Genomic DNA, 22,205 nt, shown 5'->3' on the forward strand with positions numbered 1-22,205 from the left:
AGCACTCTCTCTTACAGACTAAGAGTATTTATTGGTAAGAGAATATTTCTGTTGGGGGGAGAAGTTTACAGTGGGGTTAGAATATCTCTGGTCGGAGGAGAGGTTATCTTGGGGCTGACATCTCTCTGGCTGGAGGGGAGGTTATCTTGGGGGCTGGTATGTCTGTGATCAGGGAAGGGTTTGGAATGTTTCTGGTCAGAGATGTTATTTGTGGTTTATGGTCATGCTGACCTTAGTCATTAGACTGATGCCTTTTAAATTTAGGCGATTTTTTTTTTAACCAGGGTGGACTTTAAAATAGCAGAGCTTGTCCAAGACAGTGATGCTTCTGCTTTGTCAGTAGGATCGGGAGGCCTTGTGAATTCTGGCTGGAGCTGAAGGTGCTGGCTCTCTAGAAGCCCTTCTCCTAGACCTCAGCAGGACAGGGGAGGAATGCCTCACTGACACCAGGTAGAGGATGGAAGACTGACTTCACACATTGTCTTCACAGACACCATGGCAGAGGGCGTCACTAACACTGAGAGGGGAAGAAAGTTCAGGCTTTCCCATCAGCATTCTCTCACACCACTTGTCTCAGGGACATATGTGACCTATGACAGTCAGAGGTGAGGTTGGGAGTTCTTCACTCAGGCTTTGCTGGGGTGTGAGGGAGACAGGGGTATGTTGCATGATTTTTGCTTAATGTTTGGTTTGAGTAGAGCATTTGTCTAAAAGTTTTCTGTCTTACTAGGCTTGTCCTTTAGCTACAGAATGTAGGCTTTCGTTGGGGCTTTTCTGACTGGACCTAGTGACATCTCCAGCAAGACTGTTGAGCATCTAAATAGGAAGCATGTATGAGTGGTATACATGCAACAAAAGAAAACCTAGGGAACTCCCTGGCGTGTCATTCCTTGCATTTTAGGACCCTTAGCTGATCTACTTTCTTCTCTCCACCATTCAGATGTCTTTGTTTTCGTATCTTTGTTTTATATATAATGTCTTAGGTTTTTAGCTATGCCTAGTGAAACAAACAGGGAGAAGTGTGTCTACGCCATCTTGTCCAGAACTGGAAGTTCCCTGTTTGTTTTTTTTTTTAATAGCATACTGTTTTTATTTAATGATTTCAGTGTCTTCCTTTTTCTTCTTCAGGTTATTAATTTTAGTTCTTTTGAAGTTTTCTTCTGTCCTTTACATTTTCTCTTTCCCAGTTTTTTCCCCTGTTTGTTTATTTTGGTCATTTTAATTGAAGGTTTTTCCTAAATGCGTAGCAATCCTTGGGTGAATTTAATATTTATTCAGAGGAAGACACCAAATATTTGTTTAGATATTATGTGAGCACGTGTGGAGCTAATCAGCTAGTGTGCTTTCCTGTTGAGTGATTAAAAGAGAAGTTGCTTATTTCGTAAGTCAGTGTTTAGAGGTCCCTTCTCTTAGGTGGGTCAGTTTCTCCAGAGTGGTATTCTCCAGTCACTTATTGAGGAGATACAGGATTATACCAGGAAAGAATGAAGCAGGGTACTGCGTGGCTCCCTGTTCATGATACAGGTTGTCTTGCTATCCTGTTTTCATCCCAAACTCTCCACTGCTTTCACCAGTAAGTCTGTGGTCCCCACAATCTGGAGATTCTTGTTCAATTATTCAGGACCATAAGTCTCTCATGTTTGATTTTGCCTGGCAGTTTGAGGGAAGGAGTAATAGAAAGGGGAGTATACACAGTCACATGGCTGACTGAGCTCCTTCACTGAGGGTCATGCTTGCAAACTTTAAATCAGAGCCTCTGCCTGCTTTCTTCCCTGTGAACTCCAAGTCATCTGCATTTCTTTAGATAGCTTCTTGTGCTCTGCAGCACCATCTATCCTTCCTACATCCACTTTACCCTTTCCAGAATTTTCGTGAACTTTCTCATCTGCCATTGTCTCATCATTTCTTAATGCTGTCCTTTTGGGAATACAACGATGGACAATAGTTCCTTTAGCCAAACTCAGATTATCCCACCCCAAAGTCTGCTGTCTGACCCTCTCCCCTAGGACATATGAGGACTACCAGGACAGCCTGAGCTACCTTGCCTCTCTCTAATCTACCTGTCTCTCTAGTACAGTAACTCTCAGAGTAGCCTTGCCTCAGAATTCCCTGGAGGGCATTTTAAACATAAATTGCCAACCATTCCCTCAGGGCTCGAAAATCTGCATTTCTCACCAATTCCCAGGAGTATGGTCTATCTGTTGCTGCACAGCCCAAAGGACCCAGCTGGGTGCCTGTGGGCAAGGACTTGCTCTGAGGCAAGTCTCTTAAATTCTCTGAGTTTCTAAGGGAGGAAATACCAGCTGTTTCTCATCCACAAGGTGCTTGGGGAGAAATAACTAGCTAAAAGCGATTTTTTAATGTAGAACAATATTTGGGAGTTCAAATAAACACATTAGATCAGTGGTTTGCAACCTTGGCTGCACATTGGAATTACCTGGAGAGCTAGAAAAAGTCTCAATTCTCAGGCTGTACCCTAAAGCCACCATGTAATAATTATCCAGCCATCCATTTTCTCTTCCTCCATCTCTTTCTTTCACTGTGTACATATACATATGCATACATTTTTAATTTTAGAATACCTCAGATTAAGCAGAGGATCTATAATTAAATCCTAATCTTGTAGAAAATTCTTATGCAAAATACTCTAATCTCCCAAATACATCTAATCACTTTCCCATCTAATTGTGGGACTCCCTACAATTTCTACCATAAAAATAAACTCTATCAAGGAGCTTAATTTAAAATAAGAACTTCATTTTCCATGTACTTACCTACAAAATAAACATCAGATTCTGTTCAACAAGAGATACTTGAGAGGCAAAAACTCAAGATCCTATATTAAGTAATCATCCCCACTTTGCTCCAACTGATCTGTCAGTAAGAAGTTATAGCAGAGACAGTCGCCTGTACAACTGGAGTGGAGTGTTGGGTAGAACAGTCAGCCCTGTGATAGTCTCCAGTGAGGGCTGTTCTTGCCAACCCTTTTTTCTAGGAACATATCAGCAAAATCTTACCTCATCCAACTCAGTCCTCCAGCATAGACACATTTTTAAGACAGACTCTTGAAATAGTTAAGAGAAATTTCACCTAGTTTTTAGCAAACAGTACACAGAGAGTACTTGGAGATGCCATTGCATAGAGGTTGCTGCTGTGAAGTAGGTATTCATGGAGTGGGCATGGGCTGTCTGTCGTTAGACGTGGACAACATGTGGGAAGAAAAGGGTTTCTTCTCCCAGTGGTTCATTCCAAAGAACAGAGATGCTGGTGATGCCCACACAGTTCTAACTATTCTGCTAGTGTGGACATATTTTATTTTGAAATCCTTAAGGTGCCCGGTGTGTAATGGCAACCAGGGATGGTGGTGGCAACGCTGGTGAGGCGGAGCCTTGCATACATTTCAGTGAGCGTTGGCATCTAGCTGTAAGAGGTACTGGGCTCTGGAAGTGTGCTTCTGCTTCAGTTCTGCTCAAAAGGGGTGTTGTTTCAGCAGGACCCTTTACCCCGGTTGCTGGCCTTTAAAAGGTATTTCTAATGAGCATGCCAAGTTCAGTAATTACTTTCAAGGCCTAATTATTTGATCAAAATAGAAGGCTGGATTTTTTTTTTTAAATCTTGAAAGTAGACATTTTAACAGAAACAAGATTTGTTTTGTTCCTAATCTTCACGTTTTCCAAAATGACTGTGAACAAAGTATTTCACTGGATTCTATACTTTGAGAATTAACCAAAACATAGTGTTAAACCCAAAAGGAACTGGGCAGAGGAAGGATAGCATGTCCCCAGTTGATATGTCCTTTGACCTCTGACCCCTGACCTGTTCTCTCTACTCTCCAGAACCATATGCCGTGGGAGGAACCAGCAGGTGAGAAGCCCAGTTGCTCTTACAGTCAGAAGGCTTTCCACACGGAGCCAGCCCAGAAACCCTGCTTCACCACTGAGATGGTGACATGGGCCCTCCTCTGCATCTCTACAGAGGCTGTCCATGGGGAGCCTCCTTCACATCCTAGGGGCCTCCCTCATCGCTCACCTGTCAGTGTGGATGATTTGTGGCTGGAGAAGACACAGAGAAAGAAGTTGCAGAAGCAGTCCCACATCAAAAGGAGGCTGCACATAGGGACAGTGCACAATGATGGAGCCAAGGTAAGCTGTTCCCGGCCAGGAACCCTCAGACTTGCAGGGTATCCCCTTCTCTCTGCAGCTGCCTGTCACTTCCTGAGCTTTCTCTTGACTCTCCTGTGCTGTAGCTTGTCACACTGGACCCCCTATGATTACAGCATGCTGCCTGGGCCACACTGAGTACCACAGGCTAGGGTCTGCAGGAGAGACACTTTGAGCAGCACATTCCCCAGAGCTGCAGAAGTCAGGGCCCCCTCTTCCTTCTCTGTAGTGTGTCTCTGCCTGTGGCCAGCCCCATGCAAGGTAGTAGTGCAGAGAAGACGGCCATTTAATGAGTGCCTACTGTGTGCCCAACACGATTAGACACTGCCCTAGCATTTGCTCTGCCACTCACAGAGGCACAGAACATTTCAATACGACAGTCTAAACCAGTTAAAGTCATTACATTGTCCATTCAATTTTGTCTCTAGGACACTTTAACAACAAGATTTTTTGCACAAAACTGACTGCCTATTAAAAAGTGAATTAATAGTGTAGATATCATGCCCTTTACCCAATCTTTGACAAGAGTTTCTTGTTCTTTCTTTTTATAATTAGCAATATGTATTATCAAGTGTTTGTCAAGTACACCTCTCTGAGTTTCACCTTATCCCTGAAGACCAACTTTTTTAAAACTGAGGTGAAATTCACATAATGTAGAATTAATCATGTTAAACTGAACAATTTATTGGCATTTAATATATTCATTCACTGTGTTTTGTGAGCACCACCTCTGTCAGTTCCAAAGCATTTTCATCACTCCTAAAGGAAGCCCTGTTCCCATGAAGTAGTCATTCCCCATTTCCCCGCCTCAGACCCTGGCAATACGCATCTGCTTCCTGTCCCTATGGGTCTTCCTATTCTAGATTTTTCATATAAATGGAATTACGTGATATGTGACTTTTTGTGACTGGCGTTTTTCACTTAGGGTTGTGTTTGGAGGTTTATCCGTGTCATAGCACATATCAGTACTTCATTTCTTTGTATGGCTAGGTAACATTTCGTTACGTGATTACACAGTACCTGTCTCACTTTGTTCATCCATTCATCCATTGATAGACATTTTGATTGTTTCCACCTTTTGGCTGCTGTGAATAGTGCAGCCAGGACTAGAATATAAATTTTGGTTTGAATATATGCTTTTAATTTTGGGGGGTATGTATCTAGGTGTGAATTACCAGACCATATGATAATTATATAATTAACTTTTAGAAGAATCACCCACCTGTTTTCCACAATGGCTGCCCCATTTTACATTCCCACAGCGGTGGATGAGGGTTGCAGGTTCTCCACAACCTCCTCACCAGCACTTGTTCTCTGTTTGGTTTTGTGGTGATGGTGATTGTTCTAATTATAACATCCCAGTAGGTATGAGTGATACCTCGTTGTGGTTTTTTTTTTTTTTTTTGGTTTGATTTCCATTTCCCTAATGACTAATGTTGAGCACATTTTCAAATGTTTCTTGGTCATTTATATATCTTTTTTGGAGAAATGCCTATTCAAATCCTTTGCTAATTTTTAATTGTCTTTTTGTTGTTAAGTTGTAGGAATTCTTTTTTTTTTTTGAGACAGAGTCTCACTCTTGTCACCCAAGCTGGAGCACAGTGGCATGTGATCTTGGCACACTGCAACCTCTGCCTACGGGTTCAAGCCATTCTCCTGCCTCAGTCTCTTGAGTAGCTGGGATTACAGGCACCTACCACCATGCCCAGTTAATTTTTGTATTTTTAGTAGAGACAGCGTTTCACCATGTTGGCCAGGCTGGTCTTGAACTCCTGACTTCAAGTGATCTACCTGCCTCGGCCTCCCAAAGTGCTGGGTACAAGCATGGGCCACCACACCCAGCCTGGAATTCTTTACATATTCTGAATGTAAGACCATTACCTGATATATGATTTATAAATATTTTCTCCCATCTGTAGAGTGCCTTTAACTTTTTTGATAGTATCCATTGATGCATAAGTACTTAATTTTGCTGAAATCTATTTTATCTGTTTTTGTAGTTGTTGCTTGTGCATTTGATATCATATCTAAGAATCTCTTGCCAAAGCCAAGTAATGAAATTTACTGTTTTTTTTCTAAAAGTTTTTTACCTTTTGCTTTTACATTTAGGTCTTTGATCCATTTTTATTTCATTTTTGTGTGGTGTGTGATAGAGGTCCAATTTTAATCTTTTCCATGCAGGTATATAGTTATCTAAGCACTATGTGTTGAAAGGACTATTCTTTCCCTAACTGAATGGTCTTGGCATCCTTGTGAAAAATCAAATTACTGGCTAAGCATGATGGCTTATGTCTGCAATCCCAGCATTTTGGAAGGCTGAAGCAGGTGGATCACTTGAGGCTAGGAGTTCAACACCAGCCTGGCCAACATGGTGAAACCCTGTCTCTACTAAAAATAAAAAAATTAGCCAGGCATGGTGGTGTGCACCTATACTCCCTGCTACTCGGGAGGTTGAGACAGGAGAATCTCTTGAACCTGGGAGGTGGAGGTTGCAGGGAGCCAAGATTGCACCACTACACTCCAGCATGGGCAACAGAGTGAGACCCTGCCTCAAAAAAAAAAAAAAAAATCAAATTACCTTAGATGTATGAGTATATTTTTGGGCTCTCAATTCTATCCTGTTAGTTTATATGTCTGTCGTTATGTCAGTAGCACATTGTTTTGATCATAGTTTTATAATAAGTTTTGAAATTGGAATGCATGAGTCTTCTTTGTTCTTTTTCAAAATTGTTTTGGCTATTTGCTGGGCCTTGCAATTTCATATGAATCTTATAATTCAATTTCCATTCCTGCAAAAAAAAAAAAAAAAGAAAGAAAGGCCCTTGGGATTTCTATAGGATTGCATTCAATCTGTAGATCACTTTGGAGAGTAGTGCAATATTAATAACATTAAGTCTTCCAATCCATGAACACTGGGTGTTTTTCCATTTTTGAGGAGGTATTCTTGATTTGTTTTCAGCAGCGTTTTGTTGTTTTCACTGTAAAAGTCTTGCACATCCTTGGTTAAAATTTTTCCTAAGTATTTTAGTCTTTTTGATGATATCATAAATGGAAACTTTTAAAAATTTCATTTTGGGATTATCCATTACTAGAGTATAAAAATACAATTGATTTTTGTTTATTGATCCTGTATCCTGAAACACTGCTGAATTCATTTCCTAGCTGTAAGAATATTTTTGTGGATTCTTTAGAAATTTATATGCATAAGATTGTATCATTTGTAAAAATCGATTATTTTACTTCTTCCTTTCCAGTTTAGATGCCTTTGATTTCTCTTTTTTCCCCTACTTGCTTCAGGTAGAACTTGCATAACAACGTAGAGCAGAAGTGGTGAAATGGGGCATCGTTGTCTTCTTGATTTTAGCATTAAAGCTTTCAGTCTTTCATTATCGAGCATGATGTTAGCTGTGTGTTTTTCACAAATGCCGTTTTATCATGTTAAGGAAGTTCCTTTGTATTTCTAGTGTTTTTATCATGAAAGGGTGCTGGGTTTTTCAATTGCGTGATCAATTTTGATGACGGTTTTTCTGCATCAACTGAAATAGTCACGTGCGTTTTCTTTGTCCTATTAATGTGGTATATTACATTGAATATGTATTGATCTGCAATTTTCTTATGAGGTTTTTGTCTGGCTTTGGTATCAGGGTGATTCTGGTCTTATAGAATGAGTTAAGAAGTGCTCTCTCCTCTTCTATATTTTGGAAGCGTTTGAGAAGGATTCTTCTTTAAATGTCTTATAGAGTTCACCAGTGAAGCTTTCTGGTCCTAGGCTTTTCTTTGTTGTGGGGTTTCTGATTACTGATTCAATTTTTTTTCTTTTCTTTCAGCATCAGATTGGTGAAAAAACAATTCTTTACTTGATCTGTTCAGATTTTATATTTCTTCTTCATCTTCTTTTTTTATTTGGTGAGACAGTCTCGTTCTGTCACCCAGGCTATAGTGCAGCAACACGATCTTGACTCACTGCAACCTCCACCTCGTGGGTTCAAGCGATTCTCCTGCCTCAGCCTCCTGAGTAGCTGGGATTACAGGTGTGTACCACCACACCTGGCTAATTTTTGTATTTTTTGGTAGAGACAGGGTTTCACTATATTGGCCAGGCTGGTCTCGAACTCCTGACTTCAAGTGATCCACCCGCTTTGGCCTTGCAAAATGTGTGGGATTACAGGTATAAGCCACTGTGCCTGGCCAGAATTTATATTTCTTCTTGAGTCATTTTCGTATTAATAGCTTGTGTTTTTCTTAAGAATTTCTCCATTTTATCTACATTATCTAATCTGTTGATATACAGTTGTTCATATCATTTTCTTAAAATCCTTTAAAATTTCTGTAACATCAGTAGTAATGCCCCCACTCTCATTTCTAATTTTAGTAATTTGCGTTTTCTCTCTTTTTTTAAAATCAGTATAACTAAGCGTTTATCAATTTTGTTGGTCTTCATAGAAAATATTTTTGGTTGTCTTGATTTTCTCTATTGTTTTTCTTATTTTATTCCATTTTTAAATTTTTATCTATTTATTTATTTATTTATCGATCTAGAGACTGAGTTATGAGACCGGTATTTGGTATTTTTGGTAGAGACACGGTTTCACGATGTTGCCCAGGCTAGTCTCCAACTCCTGAGCGCAAGTGTTCTACCCACCTCAGCCTCCCAAAGTGCTGGGATTACAGGCATGAGCACCCAGCCTCCATATTTAATATATCTCTACTTTCATCTTTATTATTTTCTTCCATCTATTAGCGTTGGGGTTAGCCTTCACTGCATCCATAAGTTTTGATAGGTTGTGTTTTGGTTTTCATTCATCTCACATTATTTTCTAATTTTGTGATTTCTTCTTTTCTTTTTTGTGAAATCTTATGATTTCTTCTTTGACTCACTGCCTGTTTAATATTATATTAATTTCCAAATATTTGTGATTTTTCCAGTTCTGCTATTGGTGTCTAGTTTCAGCACATTGCAGTCAGAAAAGGCACTTTGTATGAATTCAGCCTTTAAAACTTTACTGGCTAGGCGTGGTGGCTCACATCTGTAATCCTAGCACTTTGGAGGCTTGGCAGGCTGATCACCTGAGGTTAGGAGTTTGAGACCAGGCTGACCAGCCTGGTGAAACCCCGTCTCTATTAAAAATACAAAATTAGCTGGGCATGGTGGCACGTGCCTATAATCTCAGCTACCCAGGAGGCTGAGACAGGAGAATCACTTGAACCCAGGAGGCAGAGGTTGCAGGGAGCCAAGATTACACCATTGCACTCCATCCTGGGCAACATGAGCAAAACTCCATGTCAAAAAAAAATTTACTAAAACTTCTTTTCTGGCCTCACTTATGGTCTCTTCTGGAGAATGTTCCATGTGTACTTGAGAAGAATGTGTATTCTGCTATTGTTAGGTTGAGTGTTCTGTATATGTCTATTAGTTTTAATTGGTTTATAGTATTGTTCAAGACCTCCATTTCCTCATTGACCTTATGTACATTTATTATTGAAAGGATGTTGAAGTCTCCAACTATTATTGCACAACTGTCTATTTCTCACATGATTTCTGTCCATTTTTGTTACTCAGTTGGTAGGTATATATATGTTTGTAATTGTTATATCATCTTGATGAACTGACTTTTTAATAAATCTGTAATGTCTTTCTTTGTCTTTATAACAGTTTTCAGCATAAAGCTTATTTTGTCTTGTGCTGGTATAGATACTCCAGCTCTCTTTTGTTATACATACCTGGTATAGATACTCCAACCCTCTTTTTGCATGGGATAATTTTCCCATTCATTTTTGAAGTACAGTTTTCCCAGATATAGAATTATTGGTGGATATTTTTTTTCTTTCCCTGTTTTTTATGCCTCTGGCTTCTGCCTTCATGGTTTCTGAGAAGAAATCAGCTGTTAATCTTATTAGGAACCCTTGTACATGGTGAATTGCTGATTTCAAGATTCACTTTTTATCTTTAGCTTTCAGCTATTTGATTCCAATGTGTCTCAGTGTGAGTCTTTATGTTTATCTACCACTGAGTTCACTGATCTTTTTTTTTTTTGACCATTACAAAAGTTTATTTAACAAAAAGTCTAATATGAAAATGTGCATGACCTAATTTTTACATCGTAGTAAAACAGGCCCTATGGAGAGAGGACATGGGTTTCTCCGCTGAACAGCCATTATTTATACTCATTCCAAGGCTTCTAACATGATGATAATATTTCCTCGTATTACTACCATTCCAATATTGTTCTGTTGTCCACTAGTCGCCATCTCCACACATTCATCTATCACAAGATTCATAAAGGGATCAAATCCCCATAATATTCCTTGGACATGTCTGCCACCATTTAGTTTCAATGATAACTTCTTGTCCATAAATTTTTTTCAACTTGGGAAGGTGAGCTTTGCTCATGATGGCTACTCCACGGGCACACCACTGATCTTCTTAGATGTGTAGATTCATGTACTTTATCAAATTTAGGAATTATCAGCACTTGTTTCTTCAAAAAGTCTTTCAGGTTTGGGCTATTATAAACAATATGTTAATTAACATAATAACATATATTTTCATTTCTCTGGGGTAAATGCCCAAGAGTACAATTGTTGGGTCATATGATAGTTGTCTATTCAGTTTTATAAGAATCTGCCACATTATTTTCCAGAGGGCGGTACCATTTTACATTCCAGCCAGTAATGTGTGCATGATCCAGTTTCTCAGCATTCTTATCAGCATTTGTTGTTTTTTTTGGTATTTTTAAATTTTTATTATTTTAGTAATAGTGATGTAGTGATACATCATTTTGGAAATGGTTGGGTTCTAAGGGGCAATAATGTAGAAAATATTTTCATGTGCGTATTTGTCATTGGTACAGCAGTTCAGGTGAAATTTAGGTGAAATGTGTTTTCCATTCTTTTACCTATTTTCTAACTGGATAGCCTTTTCTTTTTCTCCCCACAAACAATTGAGAGATAAGGCAAGGCATTTTTTTAATTAATAAATTTATTTATTTTTATTATTATTATTATACTTTAAGTTCTGGGACACGTGCAGAACGTGCAGGTTTGTTACATATGTATACGTGTGCCATAGTGGTTTGCTGCCTCCATCACCCCGTCATCTACATTAGGTATTTCTCCTAATGCTATCCCTCCCCAATCCCCCCGCCTCCTGCTATCCCTCTCCTAGCCCCCCACCTCCTGACAGGCACTGGTGTGTGATATTCCCCTCCCTGTGTCCACGTATTCTCATTGTTCATCACCCACTTATGGGTGAGAATACGTGGTGTTTGGTTTTCTGTTCTTGTGTCAGTTTGCTGAGAATGATCATTTCCAGCTTTATCCGTGTCCATGTAAAGGACATGAACTCATCCTTTTCTATGGCTGCATAATGTTCCATGGTGTACATGTGCCACATTTCCTTTATCCAGTCTATCCTTGATGGACATTTGGTTTGGTTACAAGTCTTTACTATTGTGAACAGTGCCACAATAAACATACATGTGCATGTGTCTTTACATAATCCTTTGGATATAAATCATTCTATTATAAAGACATGACCTAGTAATGGGATTACTGGGTCAAATGGTATTTCTAGTTCTGGATCCCTGAGGAATCACCACAGTGTCTTGTACAGTGGTTGAACTAATTTACACTCCCACCAGCAATGTAAAAGCATTCCTATTTCTCCACATCCTCTCCAGCATCTGTTGTCTCTTGATTTTTTAATGATCGCCATTCTAACTGGCATGAGATGGTGTTTCAATGTGGTTTTAATTTGCAGTTCTCTAATGACCAGTGGTGATGAGCTTTTTTTCATGTTTGTTGGTTGCATAAATGACTTCTTTTGAGACGTGTCTGTTCATATCCTTCACCCACTTTTTGATGGGATTGTTTTTTTTTCTTGTAAATTTGTTTAAGCTCTTTATAGATTCTGGATATTAGCCCTTTGTCAGATGGATAGATGGCAAAATTTTTTCCCATTCTGTTTGTTGCCAGTTCACTCTAATAACAGTTTTTTTGTGGTGCAGAAGCCCTTTAATTAGATCACATTTGTCAATTTTGGCTTTTGTTGCCATTGCTTTTAGTGTTTTAGTCATGAAGTCCTTGCCCCATGCCTATGTCCTCAATGGTATTGCCTAGGTTTTCTTCTAGGGTTTTTATGGTGTTAGATCTTATGTTTAAATCTTTAATCCATCTGAAGTTCATTTTTGTATAAGGTGCAAGGAAGGGATCCAGTTTCAGCTTTCTGCATATGACTAGCCAGTTTTCCCAACACCATTTATTAAATAGGGCATCCTTTCCCCTTTGCTTGTTTTTGTCAGATTTGTCAAAGACCAGATGGTTGTAGATGTGTGGCGTTATTTCTGAGGCCTCTGTTCTGTTCCATAGGTCTATATCTCTGTTTTAGTACCATTACCATGCTGTTTTGATTACTGTAGCCTTGTAGTATAGTTTGAAGTCAAGTAGCATGATGCCTCCAGCTTTTTTTGGTGGGGGGGGGTTTGTTTGTTTGTTTTTTGCTTAAGATTGTCTTGGCTATTTGGGATCTTTTTTTGGTTCCATGTGAAATTTAAGGTGGTTTTCTCCAATTCTGTGAATGGTAGCTTGATGGGGATACCATTGAATCTATAAATTTCTTTTGGCATATGGCCATTTCCACAATATTGATTCCTCCTAACCATAAGCATGGAATGTCTTTCCATCTGTTTGTGTCCTCTCTTATTTCCTTGAGCAGTGGCTTGTAGTTCTCCTTGAGGAGGTCCTTCACATCCCTTGTTAGTTGTATTCCTAGGTATTTATTCTCTTTGTAGCAATTGTGATTGGGAGTTCTTTGGCGCTCTGTCTGTTATTGGTGTATAGGAATGCTTGTGATTTTTGCACACTGATTTTGTATCCTGAGACTTTGCTGAAATTACTTATCAGCTTAAGGAGATTTTGGGCTGAGATGATGGGTTCTTCTAAATATATGATCATGTTGTCTGCAAATGGAGACAATCTGACTTCCTCTTTTCCTGACTGAATACCCTTTATTTCTTTTTCTTGCCTGATCGCCCTAGCCAGAACTTCCAATACTATGTTGAATAGGAGTGGTGAGAGAGGGCATCCTTGCCTTGTGCCAATTTTCAAAGGGAATGCTCCAGTTTTTGCCCATTCAGTATGATGTTGGCTGTGGGTTTGTCATAAATAGCTCTTATTTTTTTGAGATACATTCCATGGATATCTGTTTTATTGAGAGTTTTTAGCATAAAGCACTGTTGAATGTTGTCAAAGGCCTTCCCTGCATCTATTGAGATAATCATGTGGTTTTTGTCTTTGGTTATCTTTATGTGATGGATTATGTTTATAGATTTGTGTATGTTGAATCAGCCTTGCATCCCAAGGATGAGGCTGACTTGATCAAGATGGATAAGCTTTTTGATGTGCTGTTGGATTTGGTTTGCCATTATTTTATTGAAGATTTTCACATCAATGTTCATCATGGATATTGGGCTGAAATTTTCTTTTTTAGTTATGTTTCTGCCAGGTTTTGGTATCAAGATGATGTTGGTCTTATAAAATGAGTTACGGAAGATTCCCTCTTTTTCTATTGTTTGGAATAGTTTTAGAAGGAATGGTACCAGCTCCTCTGTGTACCTCTGGTAGAATTCAGCTGTGAACTTGTCTGGTCCTAGACTTTTTTTTGGTTGGTAGGCTATTAATTGCTGCCTCAACTTCAGACCTTGTTATTGGTCTATTCAGGGATTCACCTTCTGCCATGTTTAGTCTTAGGAGGTTGTAAGTATCCAGGAATTTATCCATTTCTTCTAGATTTATTTGCATAGAGGTATTTATAGTATTCTCTGATGATAGTTTGTATTTCTGTGGAATTGGTGGTGATATCCCCATTATCATTTTTTGTTGCATCTATTTGATTCTTCTCTCTTTTCTTCTTTATTAGTCTGGCTAGTGGTCTATCTATTTTGTTGATCTTTTCAAAAAACCAGTTCCTGGATTCATTGATTTTTTTTGAAGGGTTTTTTTGGTGTGTCTGTCTCCTTCAGTTCTGCTCTGATCTTAGTTATTTCTTGTCTTCTCTTCTGCTAGCTTTTGAATTTGTTTCATCTTGCTTCTCTAGTTTTTTTTTTTTTGAAACAAGAGTCTCGCTCTGTAGCCCAGGCTGGAGTGGAGTGGCATGATCTCGGCTCACTGCAACCTCCACCTCTCGCATCCCAGTTCAAGCAATTCTCCTGCCTCAGCCTCCAGAGTAGCTGGGATTACAGGCATGTGCCACCATGCCCCGCTGATTTGTGTATTTTTAGTAGAGATGGGGTTTCACCATGTTGGCCAGGCTGGTCTTGAACTCCTGACCTCATGATCTGCCCACCTTGGCCTCCCAAAGTGCTGGGAATACAGGCATGAGTCACCATGCTCAGCCTCCTCTAATTATTTTAATCATGACATTAGGGTGCTAATTTTAGATCTTTTGTCATTTCTCTTGTGGGAATTTAGTGCTATAAATTCCCCTCTAGACACTGCTTTACATGTGTCCCAGAGGTTTTGGTACATTTTGTCTTTGTCCTCATTGGTTTCAAACAGCATCTTTATTTCTGCCTTCATTTTGTTATTTATCCTGTAGTCATTCAAGAGCAGGTTGTTCAGTTTCCATGTAGTTGTGCAGTTTTGAGTGAGTTTCTTAATCCTGAGTTCTAATTTGATTGCACTGTGGTCTGAGAGACCATTTGTTATGATTTCCGTTCTTTTGCATCTGCTGAGGGTGCAAAAGAGGAATTAAAACACTTCAAATTTTGTGGTCAATTTTATAATATGTGTGATATGGTACTGAGAAGAATGTACATTCTGTGGCTTTGGAATGGAGAGTTCTGTAGATGTCTATTAGGTCCACTTGGTCCAGATCTGAGTTCAAGTCCTGGATATCCTTGTTAATTTTCTGTTTCATTGATCTGTCTAATAATGACAATGGGGTGTTAAAGTCTCTCACTGTTATTGCATGTGAGTCTCTTTGTAGGTCATTAAGAACTTGCTTTATGTATCTGGGTGCTCCTGTATTGGGTGCATATATATTTAGGACAGTTAGCTCTTCTTGTTGCATTAATCCCTTTACCATTACGTAATGCCCTTCTTTGTCTCTTTTGATCTTTGTTGGTTTAAAGTCTGTTTTATCAGAGACTAGGATTGCAACAACTGCCTGTTTTTTTTCTTTCCATTTGCTTGGTAAATCTTCCTCCATCCCTTTATTTTGAGTCTATGTGTATCTTTGCATGTGAGATGGGTCTCCTTAATACAGCACACCAATGGGTCTTCACTATCCAATTTCCCAGTCTGTGTCTTTTAATTGGGGCATTTAGCCCATTTACATTTAAGGTTAATATTGTTATGTGTGAATTTGAGCCTGCCATTTTGATGCTAGCTGGTTGTTTTGCTCATTAGTTGATGGAGTTTCTTTGTAGTCAGTGGTCTTTACAATTTGGTATGTTTTTGCAGTGGCTGGTGCTGGTTGTTCCTTTCCATGTTTAGTGCTTCCTTCAGGAGCTTTTGTAAGGCAAGCCTGGAGGTGACAAAATCTCTCAGCAGTTGCTTGTCCATAAAGGATTTTATTTCTCCTTTGCTTATGAAGCTTAGTTTGGCTGGATATGAAATTCTGGGTTGAAAATTATTTTCTTTAAGGATGTTGAATATTGGCCTCCACTCTCTTCTGGCTTGTAGGGTTTGTGTGGAGAGATCCACTGTGAGTCTGATGGGGTTCCCTTTGTGGGTAACCCGACCTCTGTCTCCGGCTGCCTTTTGCATTTTTTTCCTTCATTTCAACGCTGGTGAATCTGACAATTATGTGTCTTGGTGTTGCTCTTCTCGAGGAGTATCTTTGTGGTGTTCTCTGTATTTCCTGAATTTGAATGGTGGGTTGGGGAAGTTCTCCTAGATAATACCCTGAAGAGTGTTTTTTAACTTGGTTTCATTCTCTCCCCACCACTTTCAGGTATACTGATCAAATGTAGATTTGGTCTTTTAACATAATCCCACATTTCTTGGAAGCTTTGTTCATTTCTTTTCACTCTTTTTTCTCTAATCTTGTCTTCTTGCTTTATTTCATTGAGTTGACCTTCAATTTCTGATATCCTTTCTTCTGCTTGATCGATTCGGCTATTGAAACTTGTGTATGCTCTACGAAGTTCTCATGCTGTTTTTCAGCTCCATCAAGTTGTTTATGTTCTTCTCTACACTGGTTATTCTAGTTAGCATTTCATCTAACCTTTTTTCAACGTTCTTAGTTTCCTTGCCTTGGGTTAGAACATGCTCCTTTAGCTCAGAGAAGTTTGTTTTTACCCACCTTCTGAAGCCTGCTTCCGTCAATTTATCAAACTCATTCTCCATCCAGTTTTGCTCCGTTGCTGGTGAGGAGTTGTGATCCCTTGGAGTAGAAGCAGCATTCTGGTTTTTGGAGTTTTCAGCCTTTTTGCACTGGTTTCTTCCTATCTTCATGGATTTATCTACCTTTGGTCTTTGAAGTTGATGACCTTAGTCTCTGAGTGGACGTCCTTTCTGTTGATGTTGAAACTATTTCTTTCTGTTAGTTCTCCTTCTAACAGTCAGGCTCTCTGCTGCAGGTTTGCTGGAGTTTGCTGGAGGTCCACTCCAGACCCTGCTTGCCTGGGAATCACCAGTGGGGGCTGCAGAATAGCAAAGATTGTTGCCTGTTCCTTCCTCTGATAGCTTTGTCCCAGAAGGGTACTCACAAGATGCCAGCCAGAGCTCTCCTGTATGAGGTGTCTGTCAGCCCCTTCTGGGAGATGTCCACCAGTCAGGATACGTGGGTGTCAGGGAGCCACTTGAGGAGGCAGTCTGTCCCTTATCAGAGCTTGAGCGCTGTGCTGGGAGATCTGCTGCTCCATTCAGAGCTGCCGGGCAGGGATGTTGAAGTATGCTGAAGCTGTACCCACAACCACCCCTTTTCCCAGGTGCTCTGTCCCAGGAGGGTGGGGGCTTTATTTAGAAGTCCCTGATGAGTTGCTCCCTTTTTTCAGAGATGCCCTGCCCAGCGAAGAGGGAGTCTAGTGGCACAGTTTGCCTGCAGAGGCCTTGCTGAGCCATGATGGGCTCTGCACAGTTGCTGTGTAAACTTCCTGGTGACTTTATTTACGCAGGTGAAGTTAAAACCAACTACCCGAGCCTCAACAATGGTGAATTCCCTTCCCGCACCAAATTTGTACATCCCAGATCAAGCTCAGACTGCTGTGCTGGCTGCGAGAATTTCAAACCAGTGTATCTTAGCTTGCTGGCCTTTGTGGGGGTGGGACACACCAAGCCAGATGACTTGGCTCCCTGGCTTCAGCCCCCTTTTTCAGGGGAATGAGCGATTCTGTTCCCTTACATTCCAGGTGCCTCTGGGGTATAAAAAAGAAAAAAAAAGCAGCTAGCTTGGTGTCTTCCCAGATGGCTGCCCAGTTTTGTGCTGGAAACCCAGGGCACTGGTATTGTTGGCACCGGAGGGAATCTCCTGGTCTGCAGCTTGTGAAGACCATAGGATAAGTGCAGTATCTAAGCCAGCATGCCAGGGTGCTGGGAAAAGTCCCAAATGGCTTCCCTTGGCTAGGAGAGAGAGTTCTTTAGCCTCTTGCACTTCCCAGGTGAGGCAACGCCCCACCCTGCTTCAGCTCGCCCTCCTTGGGCTGTACCCACTATCTAACCAGTTCCAGTGAGATGAACCAGGTACCTCAGTTGGAAATGTGGAGATCATCCGCCTTCTGTGTTGCTGTCACCAGGAGCTGTGCACCAGAGATGTTCCTATTCTGCCATCTTGCCAGAAAATCCCCACAAGGCATTTTTGTAATGTTGATCTTTGAGAGTCAGAGTGTATATGTGTCTGTGTATTATATATATTCATATTCCAGATATTAGTCCTTCATTGAATATGTGGTTTACAAACATTATCACCCAGTCTATAGCTTGTTTTTTCATCTTCTTACCAGGGTCTTCACAGAACAAAAGTTTTTTAATGTTCTTGAAGTCTAGTTAATCAATTTTTTCCATTTATGGATATGCTTTTGGTGTCATGTCTAAAAACTCTTCCGTGACCCCTAAGTCTCAAAGTTAGGGGTTTGTTTTTTCTAAAGTTTTATCATTGTACTTTTCACATTTAAGTTTATGATTAATTTGCAGTTATAGTTTTTGACTTTTATTTTAGGTTCAGGGGTACATGTGCAGGTTCATTACATAGGTAAATTGCATGTTGCAAGGGTTTGGTGTACAGATTATTTTGTCACCCAGGTAATAAGTGTAGTATCTGATGGGTAGTTTTTCAGTCCTCATCCTCCTCGTGCCCTCCACCCTCAAGTAGGCCCCAGAATTTGTTGTTGTCTTCTTTGTGTCCATATGTACTTAATGTTTAGCTCCCATGTATAAGTTAGAACATGTGGCATTTGGTTGTCTGTTCTGTGTCAGTTTCCCTAGAATAGTGGCCTCCAGTTCCAACCATGTTGCTGCAAAGGAAATGATCTCATGTTTTCTTATGGCTGCATAAGTTGTGGGATTTAGGTGGTTTCTTTTTTCTTTTTTTTGCCTGTGGATACTGTTGGACCACTTCCACTTGTTGAGAAGAGTATCATTCCTCATTGAATTTGTTTTGCACCTGTGCCAGAAATCAGCTGGATATACTTAAGCCTGTTTCTAGGCTCTCTGCTTGGTACTCTTGATCTCTGTGTCTATGCCTCCACCACTGCCACACTGGCTTGATCTTCATAGCCGTGTACTGAGCCTTCATGTTGATTAGATGGAGTCTTTCCACTTTTTTTCAACATTGTTTTACCTGTTGAATGGCTAGTTCCTTCCAATAGTAAATATTAGTAAGTCTGTCTTGTCTACAAACGCTTTGCTGAGAATCTGATGAGACTGCAGCAAACCTATAAATTAATGGATGGAAAACTGTCATCTTTATTATGTTTTGTTTCCCAACACAAGAATACAAGTGTATCTTTTCATTTATTTAGGCTTAAATTTCTTTTGTCTGAATTTTGTAATTTTCTGCATATAGATACTATGCATTTTTAAATGTATACTTTTGTATTTAATTTTCCTAGGAACTATTACAAATATTGTGTTTTAAATTTCATATTCCATAAGTTGATTTTTAGTATATGGAAATGTGATTGTTTTTATGTGTTAATATTGTATCTTGTGGCTCTGCTGAATCCATTTGTTAGTTCAAAGTTAGTTGTTTTTATAGATCACTTGAAATTATCTATGTAAGCAACCATATCATCTGAAGATGGGGAGTTTTATTTCTTCCTTTCTAGCCTGTATTCTTTTTATTTCTCCTCTTCCAGCCTCTTCCAACTGCCCAATTCCAAAGTCACTTCCAAATTTGTAGGTATTTGTTATAGTGTATCCCACTTCCAAGTACTAAAAGCTGTACAGTAATTATACAACAATACAGTTGCTACAGTGATATCAACAAAATACTGTTAACAGAGAGGAGGAGGTGGGTAATTTTGTGTAGATGGAACATAAAGAAACAATTTGCATAAATGGAGACACTTTCCTAAGAATGGATAAAGTTTCAGCATGGAAGAGTAGTTCAAGAAGAGGGGATAGCAACATCAAGGCATGGTAGTGTGAAAATGCATGGAGTGTCAGGGAAGTAGTGAGCAGGTGCCTGGTGGTAGAGAGATGGATGGCAAGAGTTGTTACAGTAGTCAGAAAACAATATTTGAAGAACTCTGGGCCCCATGCCAATAGATCTTGACTTTATTCTGTAAGCAGCAGGCAGTCTTTGAGGGTTTTTAACAGGAAAATGACATGATAAATTTGGTGTAGAACATGAATGGAAGACTTAGAGAATGTTTAAGTAACCCATAGGAGAGTTAACTTGAGAAAACGTTTTGTCAAAAGGATATTCAGTTAGCCCTTTACCATCCAGGGGTTAGGGGTACCAACCACCCACACAGCCGAAAATCCATGTATGTATCCAATATATATATCCATGTATATATCCAATATATGCATATTGAGACAGAGTCTTGCTCTGTTGCCCAGGCTGGAATGCAGTGGTATGATCTCGGCTCACTGCCACCTCCACCTCCTGGGTTCAAGCAATTCTCCTGCCTCAGCCTCCCTAGTAGCTGGGATGGCATGCCACCATGCCTGGCTAATTTTTGTATTTTTAGTAGAAACAGGGTTTCACTGTGTTCACCAGGCTGGTCTCAAACTCCTGAGCTCAAGTGATCTGCCCACCTCGGAATCCCAGAGTACTGGGATTACAGGATTGCAGGCATGAGCTACCATGCTCAGCTCCATGTATAATTTTTTGTCTCCTGAAAAACTTAACTATTAATAGCCTACTGTTAACCAGAAGCCTTGCTGATAACATAACCAGTCTAACACTTATTTTGTATGTTGTAAGATATTATAAGTAGTATATATAGTATTGTTAGAATAAAGTAAGCTAGATAAAAAGAAAATGTTAAGAAAGTCAGAGGGAAGAGAAAATATACTTACTGTTTATTCAGTGGAAGTGGATAAAGGTCTTCATCCTTATCATCTTCACATTCCATAGGCTAAGGAGGAGGAAGGAGAGGATTAGTGGGTCTTGTTGTCTCAGAAGTGGCAGAGGTGGAAGAAAATTCATATATAAATAGACCCATGCAGTTCAAACCCATGTTGTTCGAGAGTCAGCTGTAGTCACAAGCTTAAATGGCTATTTTTTAAACAATCAAATGTAATGTAGCCTGTATGAATACATGTGCAGGGTCCAGTTTCCCTTTAACCAGGATTAAAGTAGATGTTAAGAGAATTCCAATCCTAAGATTATTTGATTGTAAAAGGTTTGGAGGCCTAGAGATAATTTCTGATAATTTTATAGAAAATAGAGATTATATACTAGTTGAGCATATTTGACTAGTTGAGTCAAATATTGTTTGGTAGTTTCTACTAGTTTCAACTAAAATATACACAAACCAGATTTTTGTGTAAACACAAAAAGATAAACTGCAAGTACAGTTCTCAAAAGAGTATGAAAAGAAGCAAGTATTAATATGGTACAATATGCAAGGGTTAGAAGAGCAGGAATAATAGCACATATGGTGAGTGAATCAGAGCACTAGATCACTGTTCTCAAAGCAGTCACTGGACTCTGGTGGACTTTTTATTTTCGAAGTGTGTTAATTTCTAAATAGATTAGGATTTCCTTTTTAAGAAATGTAATATAATTATCTTTCTATTACTGATTTATAGTTTAATACCATTGTGGTCAGAGAAACATACTTTGTATGACTTCATACTTTCAAACATGTTTTTATTATTGTTATTTCATTATTATGATTATCACTAAGGATATAACCTCTCTTGAGGCTATATATTCCATGTGCACTTGAAAATAATGTGTATTCTGCAATTATTGGATGAATATGCTACAAATGTCAATTAGTTCCAGTTGGTTGATAGTGTTGCTTACTTTGTCTATTACCTTGTTTTTGTTTATTACCTTGTTTTTGTCTATTTGTTGTATTGATTACTGTGATAAAAGTGTTGACGTTTCCAATCAGAAATGGATCATTGTTAATTTTCCATTTCTCCTTTAAATTAAATTAAATTTTTGCTTCATATATTTTGAATGTCTATGCTTAGATGCATGGACATCTAGAATCATGTGTCTTGGTGAATTCACTCATGATGTCATGTTCGTCTGTGTCCCTGGTAATTTTCCTTGCTCTGAAATTGGTTTTGTCTGATATTAATATAGCCATTTACGTTTTCTTTTTGATTAGTATTTGTGTGGCATAGCTTTTCCACTCTTTTACTTTCTACTTACCTTTATCATTATTTTGAAAGGTTTCTTGTAGATAGCATATTGTTATATGTTGTTTTTTCCTTGATTATTTTAATATTTGTTCTTCTGATTATGTGTTTTGAGTATTCAAACTTAATGTACTTATTGATGTGTTTGGATCTAGGTTTACCATGTTATTGTTTGTTCTCTGATTTTCATTGCTCTGTTTCCTTTTGGATTATTTAGGTATTTTTTATTTTTCCATTTTAACTTTGCTATTGAGCTTTTAACTATATTTCTTTGTATAG

General features: G+C 39.1%; 1 protein-coding gene, 1 non-coding gene and 1 pseudogene across 2 annotated transcripts in view; 1 reads left to right on the forward strand and 2 right to left on the reverse strand.

Moving 5' to 3' along the window:
- Positions 1 to 22,205, forward strand: part of ARHGEF4 (Rho guanine nucleotide exchange factor 4) — a 207,971-nt gene that overhangs the window by 92,142 nt on the left and 93,624 nt on the right. Inside the window, exon 3 of the mRNA XM_032263938.1 lies at positions 3,837 to 4,142. Coding sequence (XP_032119829.1) covers positions 3,837 to 4,142 — 306 coding nt within the window. The remainder of the gene's footprint in view (positions 1 to 3,836; positions 4,143 to 22,205) is intronic.
- Positions 2,924 to 3,040, reverse strand: LOC116540489. The gene has a single exon (XR_004264464.1).
- LOC116540450 lies at positions 10,259 to 10,567 on the reverse strand (annotated as a pseudogene).

Source organism: Sapajus apella, unplaced genomic scaffold, assembly GCF_009761245.1.
Source record: "Sapajus apella isolate SASKATOON/1434 unplaced genomic scaffold, GSC_monkey_1.0 scaffold140, whole genome shotgun sequence".
Lineage (NCBI taxonomy): Eukaryota > Metazoa > Chordata > Mammalia > Primates > Cebidae > Sapajus > Sapajus apella.